The sequence below is a fragment of the Neovison vison genome, chromosome 12 (assembly GCF_020171115.1).
Source record: "Neovison vison isolate M4711 chromosome 12, ASM_NN_V1, whole genome shotgun sequence".
In the NCBI taxonomy this organism is placed as follows: domain Eukaryota; kingdom Metazoa; phylum Chordata; class Mammalia; order Carnivora; family Mustelidae; genus Neogale; species Neogale vison.
Window position 1 is genome coordinate 61,476,842 of NC_058102.1, and position 18,298 is coordinate 61,495,139.

The 18,298-nt window shown below is 35.5% G+C and overlaps 1 protein-coding gene across 1 annotated transcript in view; it reads left to right on the forward strand.

Moving 5' to 3' along the window:
* PIK3C2G (phosphatidylinositol-4-phosphate 3-kinase catalytic subunit type 2 gamma) overlaps positions 1–18,298 on the forward strand; it is a 364,772-nt gene that overhangs the window by 312,089 nt on the left and 34,385 nt on the right. The window contains exon 30 of the mRNA XM_044227234.1: positions 10,701–10,776. Coding sequence (XP_044083169.1) covers positions 10,701–10,776 — 76 coding nt within the window. The remainder of the gene's footprint in view (positions 1–10,700; positions 10,777–18,298) is intronic.

Below are 18,298 nucleotides of genomic sequence, written 5' to 3' on the forward strand. Positions count from 1 at the left end.
GCCTTCTCCCAAAGTAACAGTCCCCTGATAATTTAATTGAATTTTGCACAATGAGTGGAGTACATTAAAATACCTTCCTGAGATGTAAGTCCTTTATCTTTTTATTAGTTGTCATTTCTATACTACAAAATAAATAAAATACTGCTGTATTAATAAAACTCAAGTCAACAAAAATTAAATGTGGGTGCTAGCATAATAGGGGCCACTTTGGAAAACTACTGTATCAGTCATTCAACAAATGTTTATTGATTGCCTGCGTTGTATACTGTCTGGCCAGGGAGGGGGTCAAAATAGCAGCTAGTGATCAATTTTTTTTTTTTTAACAATTTGAGGAGGTTTTAAAAAGTATGCTATGAGGCCTTATCCTTAGAAATGCTAATTCTCTGGGTAAAGAGTGACATTTAGGTATCTGTATTATTTCTTATTAACATAAGTGATTTCGATGCACAGTCAGATTTGAGAAATTCTATTTTAGAAAGTCAAAAGCTAAATCAGATGTGGGCACTTCCCTAAGGAGTGTACAGTCCTTGTCAATAGTCTGTCTATGTAGATAGGTGCCAGTGGCCCCATAAAGACTTTCATAACTTCGTACATTGGCTTTCCCCCCTTATTCCTAAGGAACTTTGTGGGACTTGATATAATTACTCATTATATGGATTACATGGTAATAGAACAATAATAATTTGACAGCGATATCATCAGATGCTGATTAGCATTAATAAGCAGTGTGACCTGCCTAATCACCCAAGTTCTTTGTGTGTAATGCATAATGTGGTCAGTTTTCAATTATCTTCAAATGGATTAATCATGGTGAATACTTCAGTGTCTCCATCTGTTGGTGGACACTTCCCTGATGCAGTCTTTTTATATACTGGAAATGAAAACTTATTTTAAGATTCACTAAATAAGGGTTTCCAGGTGGCTCAGTCAGTTAGCATCTGCCTTTGGCTCGGGTCGTGATCCTAGGGTATTGGGGTCAAGTCCCGAAACAGGCTCCCAGCTCAACAGGGAGCCTGCTTCTCCCACTCCCTCTGCCACTCCCTCTGCTTCTGCTCTCTGTCAAATAAATAGGTAAAGTATTTTTAAAAATTAACTAAATAAAACATTATTGACCTAAAAATCATGTAAGTTGTTTCAAAGTAAAGGGATTTTTTTTTTAGATTTTTAAAAACATTTTGTATTATTGATACAGTTTTCCCCTGTAAACATAGTTATGTACATAGTTATCTATATAAACACCAACATCTATGAAGTCATGAATGTAACATGAGCATTTTAATTATTTTAAGTGATGTGAATGACTTAGGGGAAATTTTTATACATGCACAAGTTTCCTTTCCTCTTCTAATAAGAGGTTTAAAGTAAATTCATATTTGTGCTGAATATTCCTGGGATAGAATAATTCCCATCCTGGCCCCAGAAAAACCCATATAAAAATATTTTTCTTTTTTTCTTAAAGATTTTATTTACTTGAGAGAAAGAGTGAGAGAGCATGAGGTGGGGAGGGCCAGAGGGAGAAGCTGACTCCCTTCTGAGCAGGGAGCCTGATGCAGGATTAGATCCCCCACTCAGACTCCAGAATTATGACCTGAGCTGAAGGCATTCGCTTAACTAACTGAGCTACCCAGGTGGCCAAAAATATTTTTCTTCTTGGGGTGCCTGGATGATTAACCAACTGGTTAAGCATCTGACTCTTGGTTTTGGTCATGATATCAGGGTCGTGATCTCAAGATTGTGATATCAAGCCTCACATGAGGCTCTGTGCTCAGTGCAGACGTGGCTTAGGACTTTCCCTCCTCTGCTCCTCCCCACTGCTTGTGCTCTCTCCCTCTCTCTCTCTCACTCCCTCTTTAAATAAATAAATAAATAAATAAATATAAAAACAAAATACTTTTCTCCTTTCATAGCTGCTTGTCATATGGCAGTGTAGGAAAAGCAAATAATCTTACTATGCCTAGACACTGAAACTCATATTCTTTTTTAGTTACATTAGCACATTTATTACTAAAATACGTTTAGTACATTTATTTGTAACTATTTAAAATATTTCATATCACGGTATATAACTTTGTCAAGAGGTTTTAATTTGTATTGGGCATGTGTAACATTACTATGTATAACACTCTAAATTAAGAGCTTTGAAGAGATTCAATTCATACCATATAAACTTTATTCTCAATGCACTCATCACCATTATAAACGCATACATTCATGAACATAAAGAAATGTATAGCCATGAATGCGAAAAGGAGGGGAGGAAGTAGAAGATACAGCTTGAATGTAAAATGGGACAATTCTATCTTGTTAAAATCAACTGTCATAGTCCCTTCTAGGATCATTCCCAATTCTAAGCACTCTTGCTTTTTGTCCAGGAAATGAAATAAAAAATCTGTTTTAAAGTCCAGTGGTGGGACAGATGTCTTTGGGGCTTTAATCTAATGACATAAGAGCACCTGAGATAGAGGGATGCCTGTAAATCTCTGAGACCATGTCTCTCTATCTGTCCGTCTGTCTGTCTCTCTCTCTCTCTCTCTCACACACACACACACACACACACGTATAATCTGTTGATAAAAGAAAATAGGCATAAATGAAGACTATAATTACATACCTCCTCAATATCTCTTCTAATGAGATTGGAAGCATCAGTTTAGACATCCTAGTCCTGTATCAACCCGGGATTTTTTTGTTTGTTTGTTTAGTTTCACTTTCTTCTCTCACGCTAATAGAAACTTTTTTCCCTTCATTGTAATTTCATTCCTCAAACAAATGATAGTTGTGATAAAAGGAATTGTTTTTGCTTTAAATTTTGCTCTGTTTTGGTGGAATTGTGTTGCTAACTAACTAAAATCTTAATAAAGAACATATAAACATAAAGTTATAGCAAATGAGGGGTGCCTGAGTGGCTCAGTGGGTTAAAGCCTCTTCCTTTGGCTCAGGTCATGATCTCGGGGTCCTGGAATTGAACCCCACATCGGACTCTCTGCTCCATGGGGAGCCTGCTTCCTCCTCTCTCTCTGCCTGCCTCTCTGCCTACTTGTGATCGCCATCTGTCAAATAAATAAATAAAATCTTAAAAAAAAAAAGTTACAGCAAATGATGGCAGTACCTAAAATCACCTGTATCTAAATTTGCTTCAGCTGAGATATATAACCAGCTGTTGTTTTTCAAAAGTTTAAAGCCATATTAATTGTAATTTCTAGCTCTTCGCAGGATTGCTGTTCATTTCTGAAAGCCTCTTAAAATAAGTAATAGTATCACTTATGGTTTAGCAATGTTATTTTTTTTAAGCAGAAATCAAATGTCAAAATAAATCCAAATGGGTAAATCCTATCTTAATAGTGAACATATGTTTCTTGTTCCCCACTTGCTAAACCCAGATGTTAATTACTACATTTGTCACTACATTGCTCTTTTCCTTTTTGGAGCCGGCTGAGATTACGTTGCAGGCAGGATAAATGTCACATGTCTACCATCAGTAAAACCAAGATTATTTTTCAGAGTCTAGTGAAGTGTACTGATGACATTTTAGAATCAGAATTGTAAAAGATTCTTTAGAAGTTCACCATTCTTCACAGTGTCATTCTTCTATGTAACTCCAGTACAAATACAGTGTGTTGAACTACATTAAAGACTGGACATTCTGACAAGCTGCTTTATGAAAAAGGCAATAAAACAGAATTACTATTCAACTGTGATTTAAAACTCTTATGGGAATTCATTTTTAAATTCACATTTTTTACAGCCTTTCACAGTGTTTGAGATAGATTTAGCTTATTGTTTTAACTCACTGAAACTAAATCTTGCAGCCAATTCTAGATGTTGGCTGGCCAGTTAATAAATGGGAATACTTAATGTGTTATTTTAAAGTGAGAAAAAATTTATCTCAGTGTTATATTACATTACTTCTGATCTTTGCAAATACTATAAGTCTCTGTAGTCTTTGAGAGCAAGAATATGTTTATATGATATAGGAAAAACACTGAAGTTTTCAGCAACTTTGAATTGATCAACTTTCTCAAAAATCAATCATTTTAAATTGCAAATGGCTTTTAATATAATTGATAAACAACATATTATAAGATTTCTAAATTTAGCAAAAAATAAGCTGATAGAGACTTTAATTTTAAAATTTTTTAATTGGCTTTCAAATTTGCTATGTGTAGACTGCATTTGTAACTTTAAAGTACATTAAACATTTTAAAACCATTATTAGATAAACATCGGCTCTAGAAATATATAGTAACCTCCTAAAGCATTCAATATAGCCTAATCCATTTACTGGAACCATTAATATATCAAAGACCAGTAACTTTAGAGTCCCTGAACAAATTCCAAACTTTTATTAATTTATTCACTAAATATATAATGTTCCATATAGGAGGGATGTTCCAGATATTTAACAAGCATTAGGGCACGGGCACTGATGGGTCAAGTTAAGTGGCAATCACTAACCCACTATTATGGCCATACAAGCTAGTATTGGTTAAGTATTGGCTGTGATGGAGAAAACTATAGGAGGTCAATAGAGAGTGGGGGCAAACAGGAGTTTAAAGATTTTAATTTTTTTTTATTGTTTATTTGACAGAGAGAGAGATCACAAGTAGGCGGAGAGGCAGGCAGAGAGAGAGAGAGAGAGAGAGGAGGAAGCAGGCTCCCTGCTGAGCAGAGAACCCGATGCGGGGCTCGATCCCAGGACCCTGGGATCATGACCTGAGCCCGAAGGCAGAGGCTTTAACCCACTGAGTCACCCAGGTGGCCCAAACAGGAGTTTAGATCAAAGTATACTAAGCTTGTGTTCCATATGAAATTTCTAATTAGAGATGTCAAGTGGAAAATTGAATGTCTTGAGCTGAGGGAAAAAGAGAGGCTGGAAATAAAAATATTGGAGTTGTCAGCAAATAATTGGGTTTCAAAGTCATGAGATTGGATGAGATTATTTAAGATGAAACATGAATATAAAAAAGAAGAGATCTGAGGGCTAGACCATGCAACATACCAATTTTAAAAGTTGAGAGGATGGGAGAGAATCAACAAAAAAGGCTGAGAAAAAGCAACTTGTTGGAGACCAGAAGTATCTTATGCCTAGAATTGAAGAGAAAAACCCATTTTAAAGAAGGAAAAATCAGCCATTTCAAATACTACTGATGGGGCAAAATTTGGGAATTGGCCACTGGATTTAGCGAAATGGATATTATTAGTGAATCTAATAAGAACAGTTTGATGGAAGTATTAGGAACAAAACCTTGATTAGAATAGGTTCTAAAGAGAATATGAAAAGAGGAATTTGGGATAGAAAGTAGAGAATTATCCTTGAAGAGACTTTGCTCTAAGGATGAACAGGAAAAAGATAGTGTGCAGGGAAATGTAGGTCAGGAATTTTGTTTATTTATTTTTTTTTTAAAGATTTTATTTATTTATTTGACAGAGAGAGATCACAAGTAGTCAGAGAGGCAGGCAGAGAGAGAGAGAGAGGGAAGCAGGCTCCCTGCTGAGCAGAGAGCCCGATGTGGGACTCGATCCCAGGACTCCGAGATCATGACCTGAGCCGAAGGCAGCGGCTTAACCACTGAGCCACCCAGGCGCCCAGGAATTTTGTTTATTGAACTAAGTCATAGCTTGTATGTATGCTGCTAGGAATATCCACTGAAGAAGCAAAAATTGATAATGAAAGAAATGGGAACTTAACCAGAGACCAAAGTGTTGACTTTGAGTAGAGAACAGAGCATGGGATCTAGTGCCCAAATTCATTTCAGATTAAAGCACAGAGAGTACATCCATGTAATAGAGAAAAGGACAGAAATGAGGTAAGATAACAGGTGCGCTGGTGGAAGCTTATAGAAATTCTTTTCCATTTTTTCTGTCAATAAGGAGACAGCCTTGAGAAGACTGAAAGAGAGGGAAAGTGTGTGGGCATGTTGGGGAGCAAGGATAAGTTATTAAATAGACCTATAGATGAATAGAGGAATAAATGGACTACTGACACATATAGCTTGCCAGAAAATCTTAAAAACCAACTTGAGGGTAGTGGGCATGAGGTGATAGTAAGACCAGTAAAGTGTGGTTGGTTGCATGCTTTTCTCCAGGAACATTCAGCACGCCTGCTGCAGTTGCAGAGTTGGCAGAGAATAACCCAGGTTGGGTTACTGACAAATATATAATAAAATAAAAGGAGAGAGGGCCAAACAATTTGAAAGAAATATGCAATGGAATTATTGTATCAATCATGAGATCCAAATTGTCCAAGAAGGAACATGAGAATATGAAATGAGTAAGGCCAGTGAAAAGGTCTTAGAGTCAACAGATTGAGTTGTATAACTAGAGGGAATGAGCTGGAAAGGAAGAAGATGGTGATAGTAGACTAAGCAGCTAGAAATCAAGGTTAATGAGAGAGCTTTCTTCACTGATCAAGATCAAGGGAACAGGAGTGAGTGACTGAGTGGGATGCAGAACAAAATCAATGGATGAGAGGAGTTCAAAAATAAAGAAGGTAACCACAGGGAAGGATAATTTTTGTGAATATCAAAATAAGTATGAACTATGACAAGAACTATTGAAGATAATACAATGTTCCAAGGTGGAAAATGTTCAAGGAGTGAAGATCAGTGACCTAAAGATCAGTAGACAGGTGCAACAGCAAGTGAGGAGGGCAGGATAGTCAGCAGACACGATCTTCAAAGCAGAGCATTTTTATAAAAGAAGAACAAAGGGAGGTTAGAAGACCAAGGAGATGCAAAGAGGAGACCTACCTCACAACCAGCACCGGGATTATAAATAGAATGGGAAAGAACACAAATGCCATTTTAGAGATTTAGTGGGAAATCAGAATGGAATGTTCGGAAAATACAATATATTGAGCATATGAGGAATTTTACTGATGATATTCTCCTAAACTGGATGCTGTTTTTCTCCTTTCCTCCACAATGCTACACTGTCATCTTTCTAAAAATATCTAATGGTGATGCTTTTCTGCTTAAAATTCATCAATAGGTCACAGTAGTTTCAAGCTTGTGTAGCGTTACCATTTTCTAGGACTCCTACAGAATTCTCTCTACCCACATCTCCTACCTGTCCCCCATATGCATTCTTCACATCTGTAGGCCATTGGCAATAGTAACATAGGTGGTCCTGGGCTTATTGACTACTCTCTACCACTCTTTGTTTGGGGGCTTTTTTTTTTTTTTTTTTGGTACTAGTTTCAATCAGTGAATTACTTATGCTGTCTAGTATTCAGTTTTCCCACTTCTGGAATAAAGTAGTTAAATCCAGAGTGTTTTTTTTTTTGTTTTTTTTTTTTAACCTGGGAAATGATTACCTTTTGAAGGATTAAGCGGGAAAGCAACATTCCTCGTAATGTAAGAATCTCTTAAGTGTATTGCAGGACATTTAGGATAAGTGGCCTTGCCCATTAATTGCCAGTTGTATCCTCTGAGACAACCAAAAGTGTACTCACACATTTTCTAGACACTTCATATTGTAGGGTAGTGAGATAAAATGCAGGCCATCCAGTTGAATTTGAATTTGAGATAAATATTTTTTTAGAATAAGTATGTTGTTTATGTACCATATGTGGGTGTGGTGCATAAACAATGAATTTTGGAACACTGAAAAAAAAATAAAATAATATTTTTAAAGAAAAAAGAAAATAATACACATATATATAAAATACAGTGAAAGGAAAAAAATAGAATAACTATGTTACGAATACTGCATGGACATCCTCTCTTTTTATTTGCTATATCTGCCAGCCCTACATATGGGCAATACTGTTAAGTAGGATTACACTTGCAGTTCATGTAAAAATGGCACCTGTAAAGTTGCTCAGTATACAACTTACAGAGCTAAATACAGCCACATTGCTTAGGAGTCAATACAAACCCAGTTGAGAACATTGATCTAAGTTATCAGTAAGAACAATTGTAGCTACTGACATTTCTATAACTCAAACTACCCAGTGGTGCAATGTACTAAAAAGCAGAAGGAGACATGCCCATAAGTAAAGTCAAGTCAGAGAAAATTTTAAAATCAATTATTTTAAGATCCAGCAACATTACTTTTCCTATCCTCTTCATCCCTTTCTTTGATTTCTGCCTCCCTTGACGCTGAATCATGTTTCTCCTCAAGAATGAAAACAATCTTGTTACAATAAGGAATTAGTATTTAGTATGTCACCCACACCCAGAATTACAAATGAGGATTTCAAGGATATGACAATGTAAACACAAGGGAATAATTAGCTAGTGGTGACATTTCAGATACTAATTGGGAGGATATTCTGCCTCCTACTGAAGTTTAATAACCATTGGGTGGTGAGGCCAAAATGTCGCCAGAGAAGAATAATTGACAAGTTGTCAAAAGGCCAAAGAAGGTCAAATTTTCTTCCACAAATTCTGCACAGTCCTAAGTTTGTCTTCAAGCTTTCAAAATAAGAAAACTTGGTTTATTCAGCACCTTGAATTTGGATACATTTCTTGAGGATAGAGTCTTACTAAGCAAGCTCACAAGAGATAAATACATAGAGATCAAAATTGGTAATTAATTAATTTACAATGTATAAAATTGCTACATAGATAAGAATATTTGTATTAGAAAAGCAATGTATTCTATATCTAAAGAGAGATCTCAGTTCTGCTTAAGAAATATCTTTTGAGCAAAAATACTATATTAGATATGAGTGAATAAATGACAATTCCTCTTGATACGTTATTGACTAAACTAAAGGAATAGGAAAGAAAACAGGTGAGAAACCTTGGGCAAATGGGTGGAAAGAAGTGGAAAGGATGGATAATGGAATGTGTAGAAAGATAAGGAGGTGAGAGAGCATAACACACTTGAGGAAATAAACATAATTCAGCCATAGTTAAGCATAAAATAACTGGAGGAGAAATGCTGAGAGATGAAGAGGGAAAAGGAGCATTATCCCACTCAAGGAAGGTCATACAAGCCTTGTGAAGCAGTTGACCTATTTCTTAAGGGCAATGGGGAGCCACTGCCGGATTTTAAGCAGTTAACTGTTACATTTTTACTTTGAAAGATCAGTTTGACAATTAAATGGAGAATAGATTGAACCCAAGGGTAACAGGATAAGGCTTAGAGAAACCCTCTGCTGTAATTTGGGTGAGAAGTAATGATGCTGGAAGTCAGAAGCATACCTTAAAGGAAGAAAATGGATGGTTGCGATATTTAAGAATTAAAGTCAATAAGACTTAGCAATAAATATTACGTGTAGAGTAAGGGAGAACAGAGAGTCTAAAAAGATACACCCTGTTTTGAGTCTGGACATGAGAAGAAGTAGCAATTCGAGGGCAAAGAAAATGCATTTATTGGTGCACTTTTCAGTTTTAATTGTCTTTCCGATAGTCAAGGAAGCCAACAAACAGGTATTATGAAATAGCAGGCTGAGGCTGAGGAGACAGATCTGGGATAAGGTTTAGATTTGTACATCATTATAGAAGCCACCAAAAGGGATAACATCACGCAGAAAGAATGGGTCAGTAATTAGAGAAACGGCCTGGAAATGAGGAACACTAGAACTTATATTACAAGCAAAAGAAAAGGAGCCTGAGGAAAAACAGTTCAAAAAGAGAGAGAGAGAGCGATAGAGAGAGAGAGATGGTGGGACAGATAGAAGCAAAACTGGGAGAACTTAGTACCATAAAAGCAAATAAAAGAGAGTTTCTCACTAAAAATGAAACAGCTATATAAAGGCCAAGAAAATCCCCACTGGATTTGGAGGGGGAAAAAAAGACATTTGAAAAGTAAAATTGTTAAAAATAATGGTAAGAGGGGTGCCTGGGTGGCTCAGTGTGTTAAGCCTCTGCCTTCAGCTCAGGTCATGATCCCAGGGGCCTGGGGTAGAGCCCTGCACCGGGCTCTCTGCTCAGCGGGGAGCCTGCTTCGCCCTCTCTCTGCCTGCCTCTCTGCCTACATGTGATCTCTCTCTCTCTCTCTGTCAAATAAATAAATAAAATCTTAAAAAAAAATAATGGTAAGAACATTTTTGGACGACAGTTTGTGGCAGAAAACTGAGTGTTATAAATCACAGAGTAGAAATTGAAGAAGTTGAAGCCGTATGAATGTTGGCAACTTAAGATTTGTCAAAGAGATGGGAAATAACACAGGGTTTGAAAAGGGCATTTGTGACAAGGTATTGTTCATGTGTGAGTACACTTTGTGTGGTTTGACTCTTCTGTTTGTTAGTTGTTAATAAAGAGACTACTTTATGTTGATGAGAAAGAAAGGAAGAAGGTAAATCTACTGAAGTATAGACTGAGATATTCCACAAGGTTCCTGAGAAGGAAGGACTAGAATCCCGGTCATAGATGTAGGGATGACCACTGGGTGCTGTGTTAGTTAGTTCGGGCTTCCTTAACAAAGAACCACACACTAGGTGACTTAAACAACAGAAATACATTGTCTCCCATTTTTGGAATCTCAAAGTCTGAAATCAAGGTCTCCACAAGGTTGGTTCTTTCTGATAATTGTGACAGAAAAAGTCATTCCATGCCTCTCTCCTTGACTTACAAAAGATCATCGTTGGCCTGTGTCTCTTCACATTGTCTTTCCTACATGAATGTGTCTCAACTTCCCCTTTTTCTAAAGACACCAGTCATTTTGGATTGGGGTCCATCCCCCCATCACAGGAATAGGAGCAATAAATAAATATAAGAAGAAACATTATACTTTGTCTTATTTTTCAGAGTGATTGTGTGCTTAGTTTTTTCCTCTCTGAGCCTGTGCAACAAACAATTGAAGAATCATCGCTTGTGGACCTAGGCAAGTAATGTCATCAGTATTATTATGTACAATTTTTGAGTTTCTATATAATTGTGCAAAAAATATCACAACAATATTATTTTCAACTTTCAAATTATACTCTCTTTAAAGAATAAGCTTTAAGGGTCTTTTCTAAGTATTTCCAAAGATTTTTAACCCCTTAGAAAATGTTCAAGTTAAATTGAACCAATGTATTTTTGTCCAATTATAATAACTACATGATGTCACACTATTAATTCATTTCAGTTAATTGTACTTTGAGGTGGAATTGCATTTCAGAGACAGAGTTCCTGTTTTCCCCCTGCAGGTAGGTCTTCCAGTTTACTCAACAGCTTAGGAAGCAACAAAAATAAATATTAGGCAATAATAATGATTATGAATTATCTCGCAGCTTCACTTTTATCTTTTAAAGGTCAGTAATTACTCTGCCTCCCTCATGAAGTCTTCTTTTTATTATCTGGATTCCAAACTAGCCCAGCACAATTACCCACCCTTTCTCTGTCAAATGTGTGTTAGTTCTAATTAACTTTTCTAGTATTTCTCCTAAGTTGGAAGGGACTCTCTCTGAATGTCCCATCAATTTTAAGCATTCATAATAAAATTCCATTGCTAGTAGTTATCCAATACTGAGACTAGTTTTTTTTTTTTTTTAAAGATTTTATTTATTTATTTGACAGAAAGAAATCACAGTAGGCAGAGAGGCAGGCAGAGAGAGGGGAAGGGAAGCAGGCCCCTGCTGAGAAGAGAGCCCGATGTGGGACTCGATCCCAGGACCCTGAGATCATGACCTGAGCCGAAGGCAGCGGCTTAACCCACTGAGCCACCCAGGCGCCCCCCTGGGACTAGTTTTTATCTCACACAAGACTTGCAGTCCCGTAATTTGCTAGACCTCACCCCCCTTTCCTTTGCAACTCCAAGTCTTTATTTTATCCATATCCTCCTTCTGATTCTTTGCCTTTAAGATGAGGCCCATCGACTTATCGCCTCTGCTCGTATCTGCCACTGCGGTTTCCTAACCTTAGGTGCATGGTTCTATCCAATCAGATCAAGTTGAATAGTGTAATTGCTTATTAAGTTGTATATTTATGTGTGTGTCTGCCTCCTCTTCTGTTAAACTGAAGTAACTTTAAACTGACGACTCACTTCCCCACTATGCACTGCTCTGCACTCACAAGCTCCAAATTAATATAGGAGGATTGAACCTCTCTCATTCTCCTACGTTTTACTCATTTGGTATCACTCTCTAAGACACTTTGCTTATATAGCCAAACCATAAACATTAATAAGTAAATAAAGTCCTTATAATTTATAGCATGTGTCTAAAGAAGAACGATATCCACAAAAAATATTTCCTTTTTATTGTCATAGTACACAAATATTTAACAAATGTCTTCTTTCTAAAAATACTTGGGGTATTTTTTTAAAAGCTGGAGTTATTTTTTACCATTAACATTTATAAACTTGAATTAATCAGATTAAAAAAAAATAAGGTTACTGATTTCTTGAGTTGTCAGACATTTAAAAAAGTAATAGGTTGACCTTTATTCTGTCATCAAAGTCCTTAAAGAAGTTTGATTCTCTATGTACTGAAAAATTAAAACTGTGGATCACTATCAATTTTTTAGTTTTGTGATAGTATTGTTTCTCTGTAAGGTATTTGAAATTCATAAGCACACACAAAATTAGGATTGTTATTGTAAAAAATAAAATGGTTATTTGAATTTTTTCTCCTTCACTTATTGCTTACTACAGCATACAATATTCAAGACTTGTTTTGGTAGAATGATGATGGACAAAAGATTTGATTCTCAATATCTGGTTGCATATGAAATATAGCCTATTGTTTTAAAACAATAGAACACATCTTCTAAACAGAATATGCAAATCACTACAACAAACAAGGATGAGCAGGACATTGGTCCTCCTTGTATTTAAATTATTTTCTTTTCCAAACTTCCAAGTTCTTCATACTTTTTTCATAAACAAGAAAGAACATTATTTATTTTAAGCAATATTCTTGTCAGTTAGTTGAAACTTTCTGCTTCTGTTGTTAAATGATTAGAGGAAAAAATTATTCAAGTGTGTTAAAATATTGGTTGACATAGGATGACCTTAAGCAAAAATCTCAGACTTTACCGTATTTACTGCTTCTACTAACATATTGAGTAGATTCTGGATAACTATGTATCTAAGCATATATCTTCTGTATATCTTCTGTATATCTTCTGCCTTGCGAAGATAATATTAGTAATAATCTATAATCCTGGATCTGAGAGATATTAATATTCCTCTGCCTTTACTCACCAACTAAACATGCATTGGTAGAACAATATAACTTTTTAAACTGCCAATCCAGTCATCACTCCTCTGTACTTCACACTTTCCCTTGGTTTCTCTTTGCCGTTAGGTAGACCAATGTCATGGGCTTGTGACCAGTGCAGTGACACTAAGCACAGTGCTTAGAAAGGTCCTGCATTTGGTTTAATACTCAGCTGTCACTGTCTTGAAATTCTTAATAATTTTTGTAAAAGGAATCCCATATTTTCATTTTCATATCACCGAGCCTCTGAAATTATGTAGCTACCCCTGCCCTTATGACAAAGACCAAAATTTTCATGATGGCATCCCCAAATTTCCCCTTCCAGCCTTAATAGCAGGCTCTTCCCTATCTTGATTCTTGTGTTTTTCCAGTTCCTCAACTGAGACAAGCACCTCAGCACCTAACAGATGCACCTTTCTCTGCCTAGACCACTTGACCCTATTCTACCTTCTCCTATATATGTGTGTGTGTGTATATATATATATATATATATATATATATATATTTGCATCCTTCAGCTCTCATCTTATTTGTCTTTGCTATATACTCCTAAAATGTTTTTTTTTCTTTTCAAAATTACTGCAACGATGTTTATGGCTCATGAGTGTCTTTGTAGACTAGAAATCCATGAAGACATAATCCATGTCCATATTGCTCATCATTGTATCCCTAGGGCTTAACATGGTCTCTAGATTCTCCATCAATAATTACTGAATAAATTATTAACGATAGAACAATGGAAGACACATTTATATTCTCTACCATGGTGGCTTGTCATGGTAGCTTGGACAAAAGAGAAGAAATTAAAACCCCAAATCATGCTACTACTCCCACACTTACCACTTCCTGTAGCAATGTCCTGGCACAATGAATTCACTCCCCACCACTAGAGTTCTCTTGAAGTATCACCTAGAAAAAAATCTTCTACAGATTATCACATTAAATATTATAGACTCAACCACACTCAACTCAACTAAAGCACTACTCAGAAAGTTGCTGGATTTTATTTTGTATATTCTTTAACTCTCTACTGTCATGATCCTCTATAGTCCTTCCAAATTAATATAGGTCCCATGCCAAATAGTACCTCCATTAAAATATAAAATTATTGGGGTGCCTCGGTGGCTCAGTCGGTTAAATCTCTGTCTTCGGGTCGGGTTGTGATCTCGGGGTCCTGGGATCAAGCCCTGCATCAGGCTCTCTGCTCAGCAGGGAGTCTGCTTTCCTCTCTCTCTGCCTGCCTCTCTGCCTACTTGTGATCTCTATCAAATAAATAAATAAATAAAAATAAAATCTTAAAAAAAATATATATATATATATATAAAATTATCCATTCTCCACCAGTACACCACACCAACATGCAAAAGATAGATTTTTGCCAAGGTATAGAAACAATAACATAGGTAATAGAGTAGAAAATGATCGAAGACAGCAGTTGTCAAAGTGAAGAGTGTGAATTAATGAGCATGTTTAGATGCCATTGATAATTACAAATGGTTACAAACAGGAGCTTTTAATCATTACCTCACATCAGTACCTCCAATTGGAGATGCAAATTTAAAAGGGAACTTAAAGCCACAGTCTTCATGGCAGAGTCTCTCTGGTCAATGTTACTGTTACTTGCTCTAGCAGAGCCCAGATCAGTTATCTGTGGGTAGAAATATGGTACCAGGTTTCCAATGTAAATTTTAATGATACAGAAGGGGAGGGCTAGGACTACTTATAAATACTGATTTTAGTTGTTTCTGAAAGTAGAAAGCTTTAAAATATCATGCATTTTACCATATTATATTATATCATATAATATGTTTCCAATTAGAAAATTATTTTAGACTTTTACGTGTGGCTGATGTGGGCAGGAAAAGATGAAAAGAAGATGAGAGGAGAGTTTCTCCAAGTATTTCCTTTCTAATATCTGGGTATCAAAGATAGCACTAAAATCTAAAAAGTCAGACAATAAAAAAATCTTAACATATGTAATATTAGTGTTAGAGAAACACTAAGAGCATACATTGAATATAACTGGGTGGTAGATGAAAGAAAAGTGTAAAAGATTATGCACACTAATTTTATCTCTTTCTATTAGGTAACAAATATTGTCTAAAAAATAAAAGTCTAAGAATATTAAATAAAAGTAACCACCAGAACAAAAGTAAAAGCTTTTCTAAGTATCACAAGTACATAAAAATAAAAACAAATTCCTTAGCCAAAGACTTCCTTTAAAAATCATAAAAACATGGGACGCCTGGGTGGCGCAGTTGGTTGGACGACTGCCTTCGGCTCAGGGCGTGATCCTGGAGTCCCGGGATCGAGTCCCACATCAGGCTCCCAGCTCCATGGGGAGTCTGCTTCGCTCTCTGACCTTCTCCTCGCTCATGCTCTCTCTCACGGTCTCTCTCTCTCAAATAAATAAATAAAATCTTTAAAAAAAAAAAAAAAATCATAAAAACAAAAATGTTAAAATTTCTTTAATAACATAAAACAGGAAGAACAGAGAAAATAGGTGGCATTTAGGCCAAGAAGCATTGAATTAAACAAGAATGCAAGTTTCAACTGTAAGTATAATTTTCAATAAAGATATGAGTTGTTACAATAAATAATGCTATATATAATATATATATCAATTATATGAAAGCAACATATATAAAAGAGAAATTATGGAACATTCAAGGAAAAATATACAATAGACTGGTAATAGGATATTCTAATTCACTTCTTTTGATTTATGAAAGACTGAAAAAAGTAAGTAGATACATCAAAAACTAAGTAGTAAAATTAATGAGGCAAAATTTATTAATTTATATCAAATTCTTTATCATGAAAATAGAGTATATATTAAACCATAAAGAAAATTTCAATTAATCCTAAAAAGTAGAAATAGTACAGATACATTTTCTAATCATGAGAAAGTAAAGTGAAAAATTAATTTTAAAAATTCAGAAAAGTAAAACATACTTGTTTGGAGATTTTTAAAAAATAAGCTCCTTTGAACAACTCTTGGACCAAAAGGACTTAAAAAACAAAATTGCAGAATTTCTAAAGAATAGCTATACATCTCAGAAACCATAAGAGAAAGATAAAGTAATGCTCAATAATTGGAATAAGACCATAAAACAAACCAAAGGAATAAAAAAAAAGAAGAAAGAGAGAAAGAAAACAAAATGGATGAAGATTCAAGTAGAGATTAATGAGTTAGAACACAGAAAAAAGAATAAATAAATTTGGAAGCTAAAAGAATACAAAGAAATAGAGAAGCCAGTAGTTTAATTAATTAGACGTTAAACTAATTAAAAGAATGGAAGGCAAATGCAAATATATAAAATACAAAAGGAGAATCAAGAAGTAACCATAGAAAAAGATGAAACTGAAGAACAGTAAGAGACTAGTTTGCTCAAGCATACAAGACTAAACTTGTAAATCTATCTGAAATAGTGTTCCAGGAAAACAATTTATTTGCCCCGGAAAAGATCAAATTTGATAGAAAAGAAAATGCTTCAAAAAGTGATGTTTAGAACAGTACCAAGTTCAGATGATTTCCAGAGGGAGTCTACAAAACCCTTAAAAAGTAGATAATTCCCCTGTTATTTAAACAATTCCAAAGCAGAAAAAAGTAAGGAAATTTTTCCATATTATTTTTATGAAGCACATACAGTATTTATGCCAGTAGCTTCAAAGATATAAGAATAAAAAAAGGGATTACAACCTAATCTCACTTCAGAGTATCAGTGGAAAATTCTAAGTGAAATACTTGCCAAAATAATCCATCAGTACTCTAAAGAAATATAATTCACCAGGACCAGAAATGCAGGAATGGTTCAATATTGGTAATATACAGTATCAATGTTATTATCTTAAAAGATTTAAGGACTTTAAGAAACAAGGCAGAGGATCATAGGGGAAGAGAGGAAAAAAATGAAACAGGATGAAACCAGAGACGGAGACAAACCATAACAGACTCTTAATCATATTAAACAAACTGAGGGTTGCTGGATGGGAGAGGGGAGAGGGAAGGGTAACTGCGTGATGGATACTGGGGAGGGTGTGTGTTGTAATGAGCATTGGTTATTATATAAGACTGATGAAGCACAGATCTGTAACCCTAAACCAAATAATACATTATATGTTAATTAAATGAATTTAAGTTTAAAAAATTAAAATATAAATAAATAAATAAATTTCAAAGATTTACAGAGAAAATCATATGGTTGTCTCTCTAGATCCTGAAAAGGAACTTGATAAATTTCAATAAACTTTCTTGGTGAAGTATTCAAATAAAAACAAATGGTTAATGTTTTAACATGAGAAAGTTTATCTATCTTGGCCCTCCAAAGCCCACATCAGGCATGACAGGGAAGCAGCAGAAAAGCGTTTCCACTGAAATATAAAATAAGACACTATGCCCGTGATCATCACAATAACCAACAGGTGGCTCACTCTTTCACCTCTTTCATGTTTTTGCTCAAAATTTACTTTCTCAATGAGAAGTACCCTGATTATCCCATCTACAGTTGCAAACTAACCCTTATTCTGCTAGTTCCCAGCGCCTTCATCATGTTCTGGGTTTTTTTCCTTGTCATTTATTATATTCATCTTATCATAAATTTCACTTATTTATTGTGTGTTTTGCTTTTTTATTTTTTATTTTTTTTATTTTTATTTTTTCCAATTTATTTATTTTCAGAAAAACAGTATTCATTATTTTTTCACCACACCCAGTGCTCCATGCAAGCCGTGCCCTCTATAATACCCACCACCTGGTACCCCAACCTCCCACCCCCACCACCACTTCAAACCCCTCAGACTGTTTTTCAGAGTCCATAGTCTCTCATGGTTCACCTCCCCTTCCAATTTACCCAAATTCCCTACTCCTCTCTAACGCCCCTTGTCCTCCATGCTATTTGTTATGCTCCACAAATAAGTGAAACCATATGATAATTGACTCTCTCTGCTTGACTTATTTCACTCAGCATAATCTCTTCCAGTCCCGTCCATGTTGCTACAAAAGTTGGGTATTCATCCTTTCTGATGGAGGCATAATACTCCATAGTGTATATGGACCACATCTTCCTTATCCATTCATCCGTTGAAGGGCATCTTGGTTCTTTCCATAGTTTGGCGACTGTGGCCATTGCTGCTATAAACATTGGGGTACAGATGGCCCTTCTTTTCACGACATCTGTATCTTTGTTTTGCTTTTTTAAA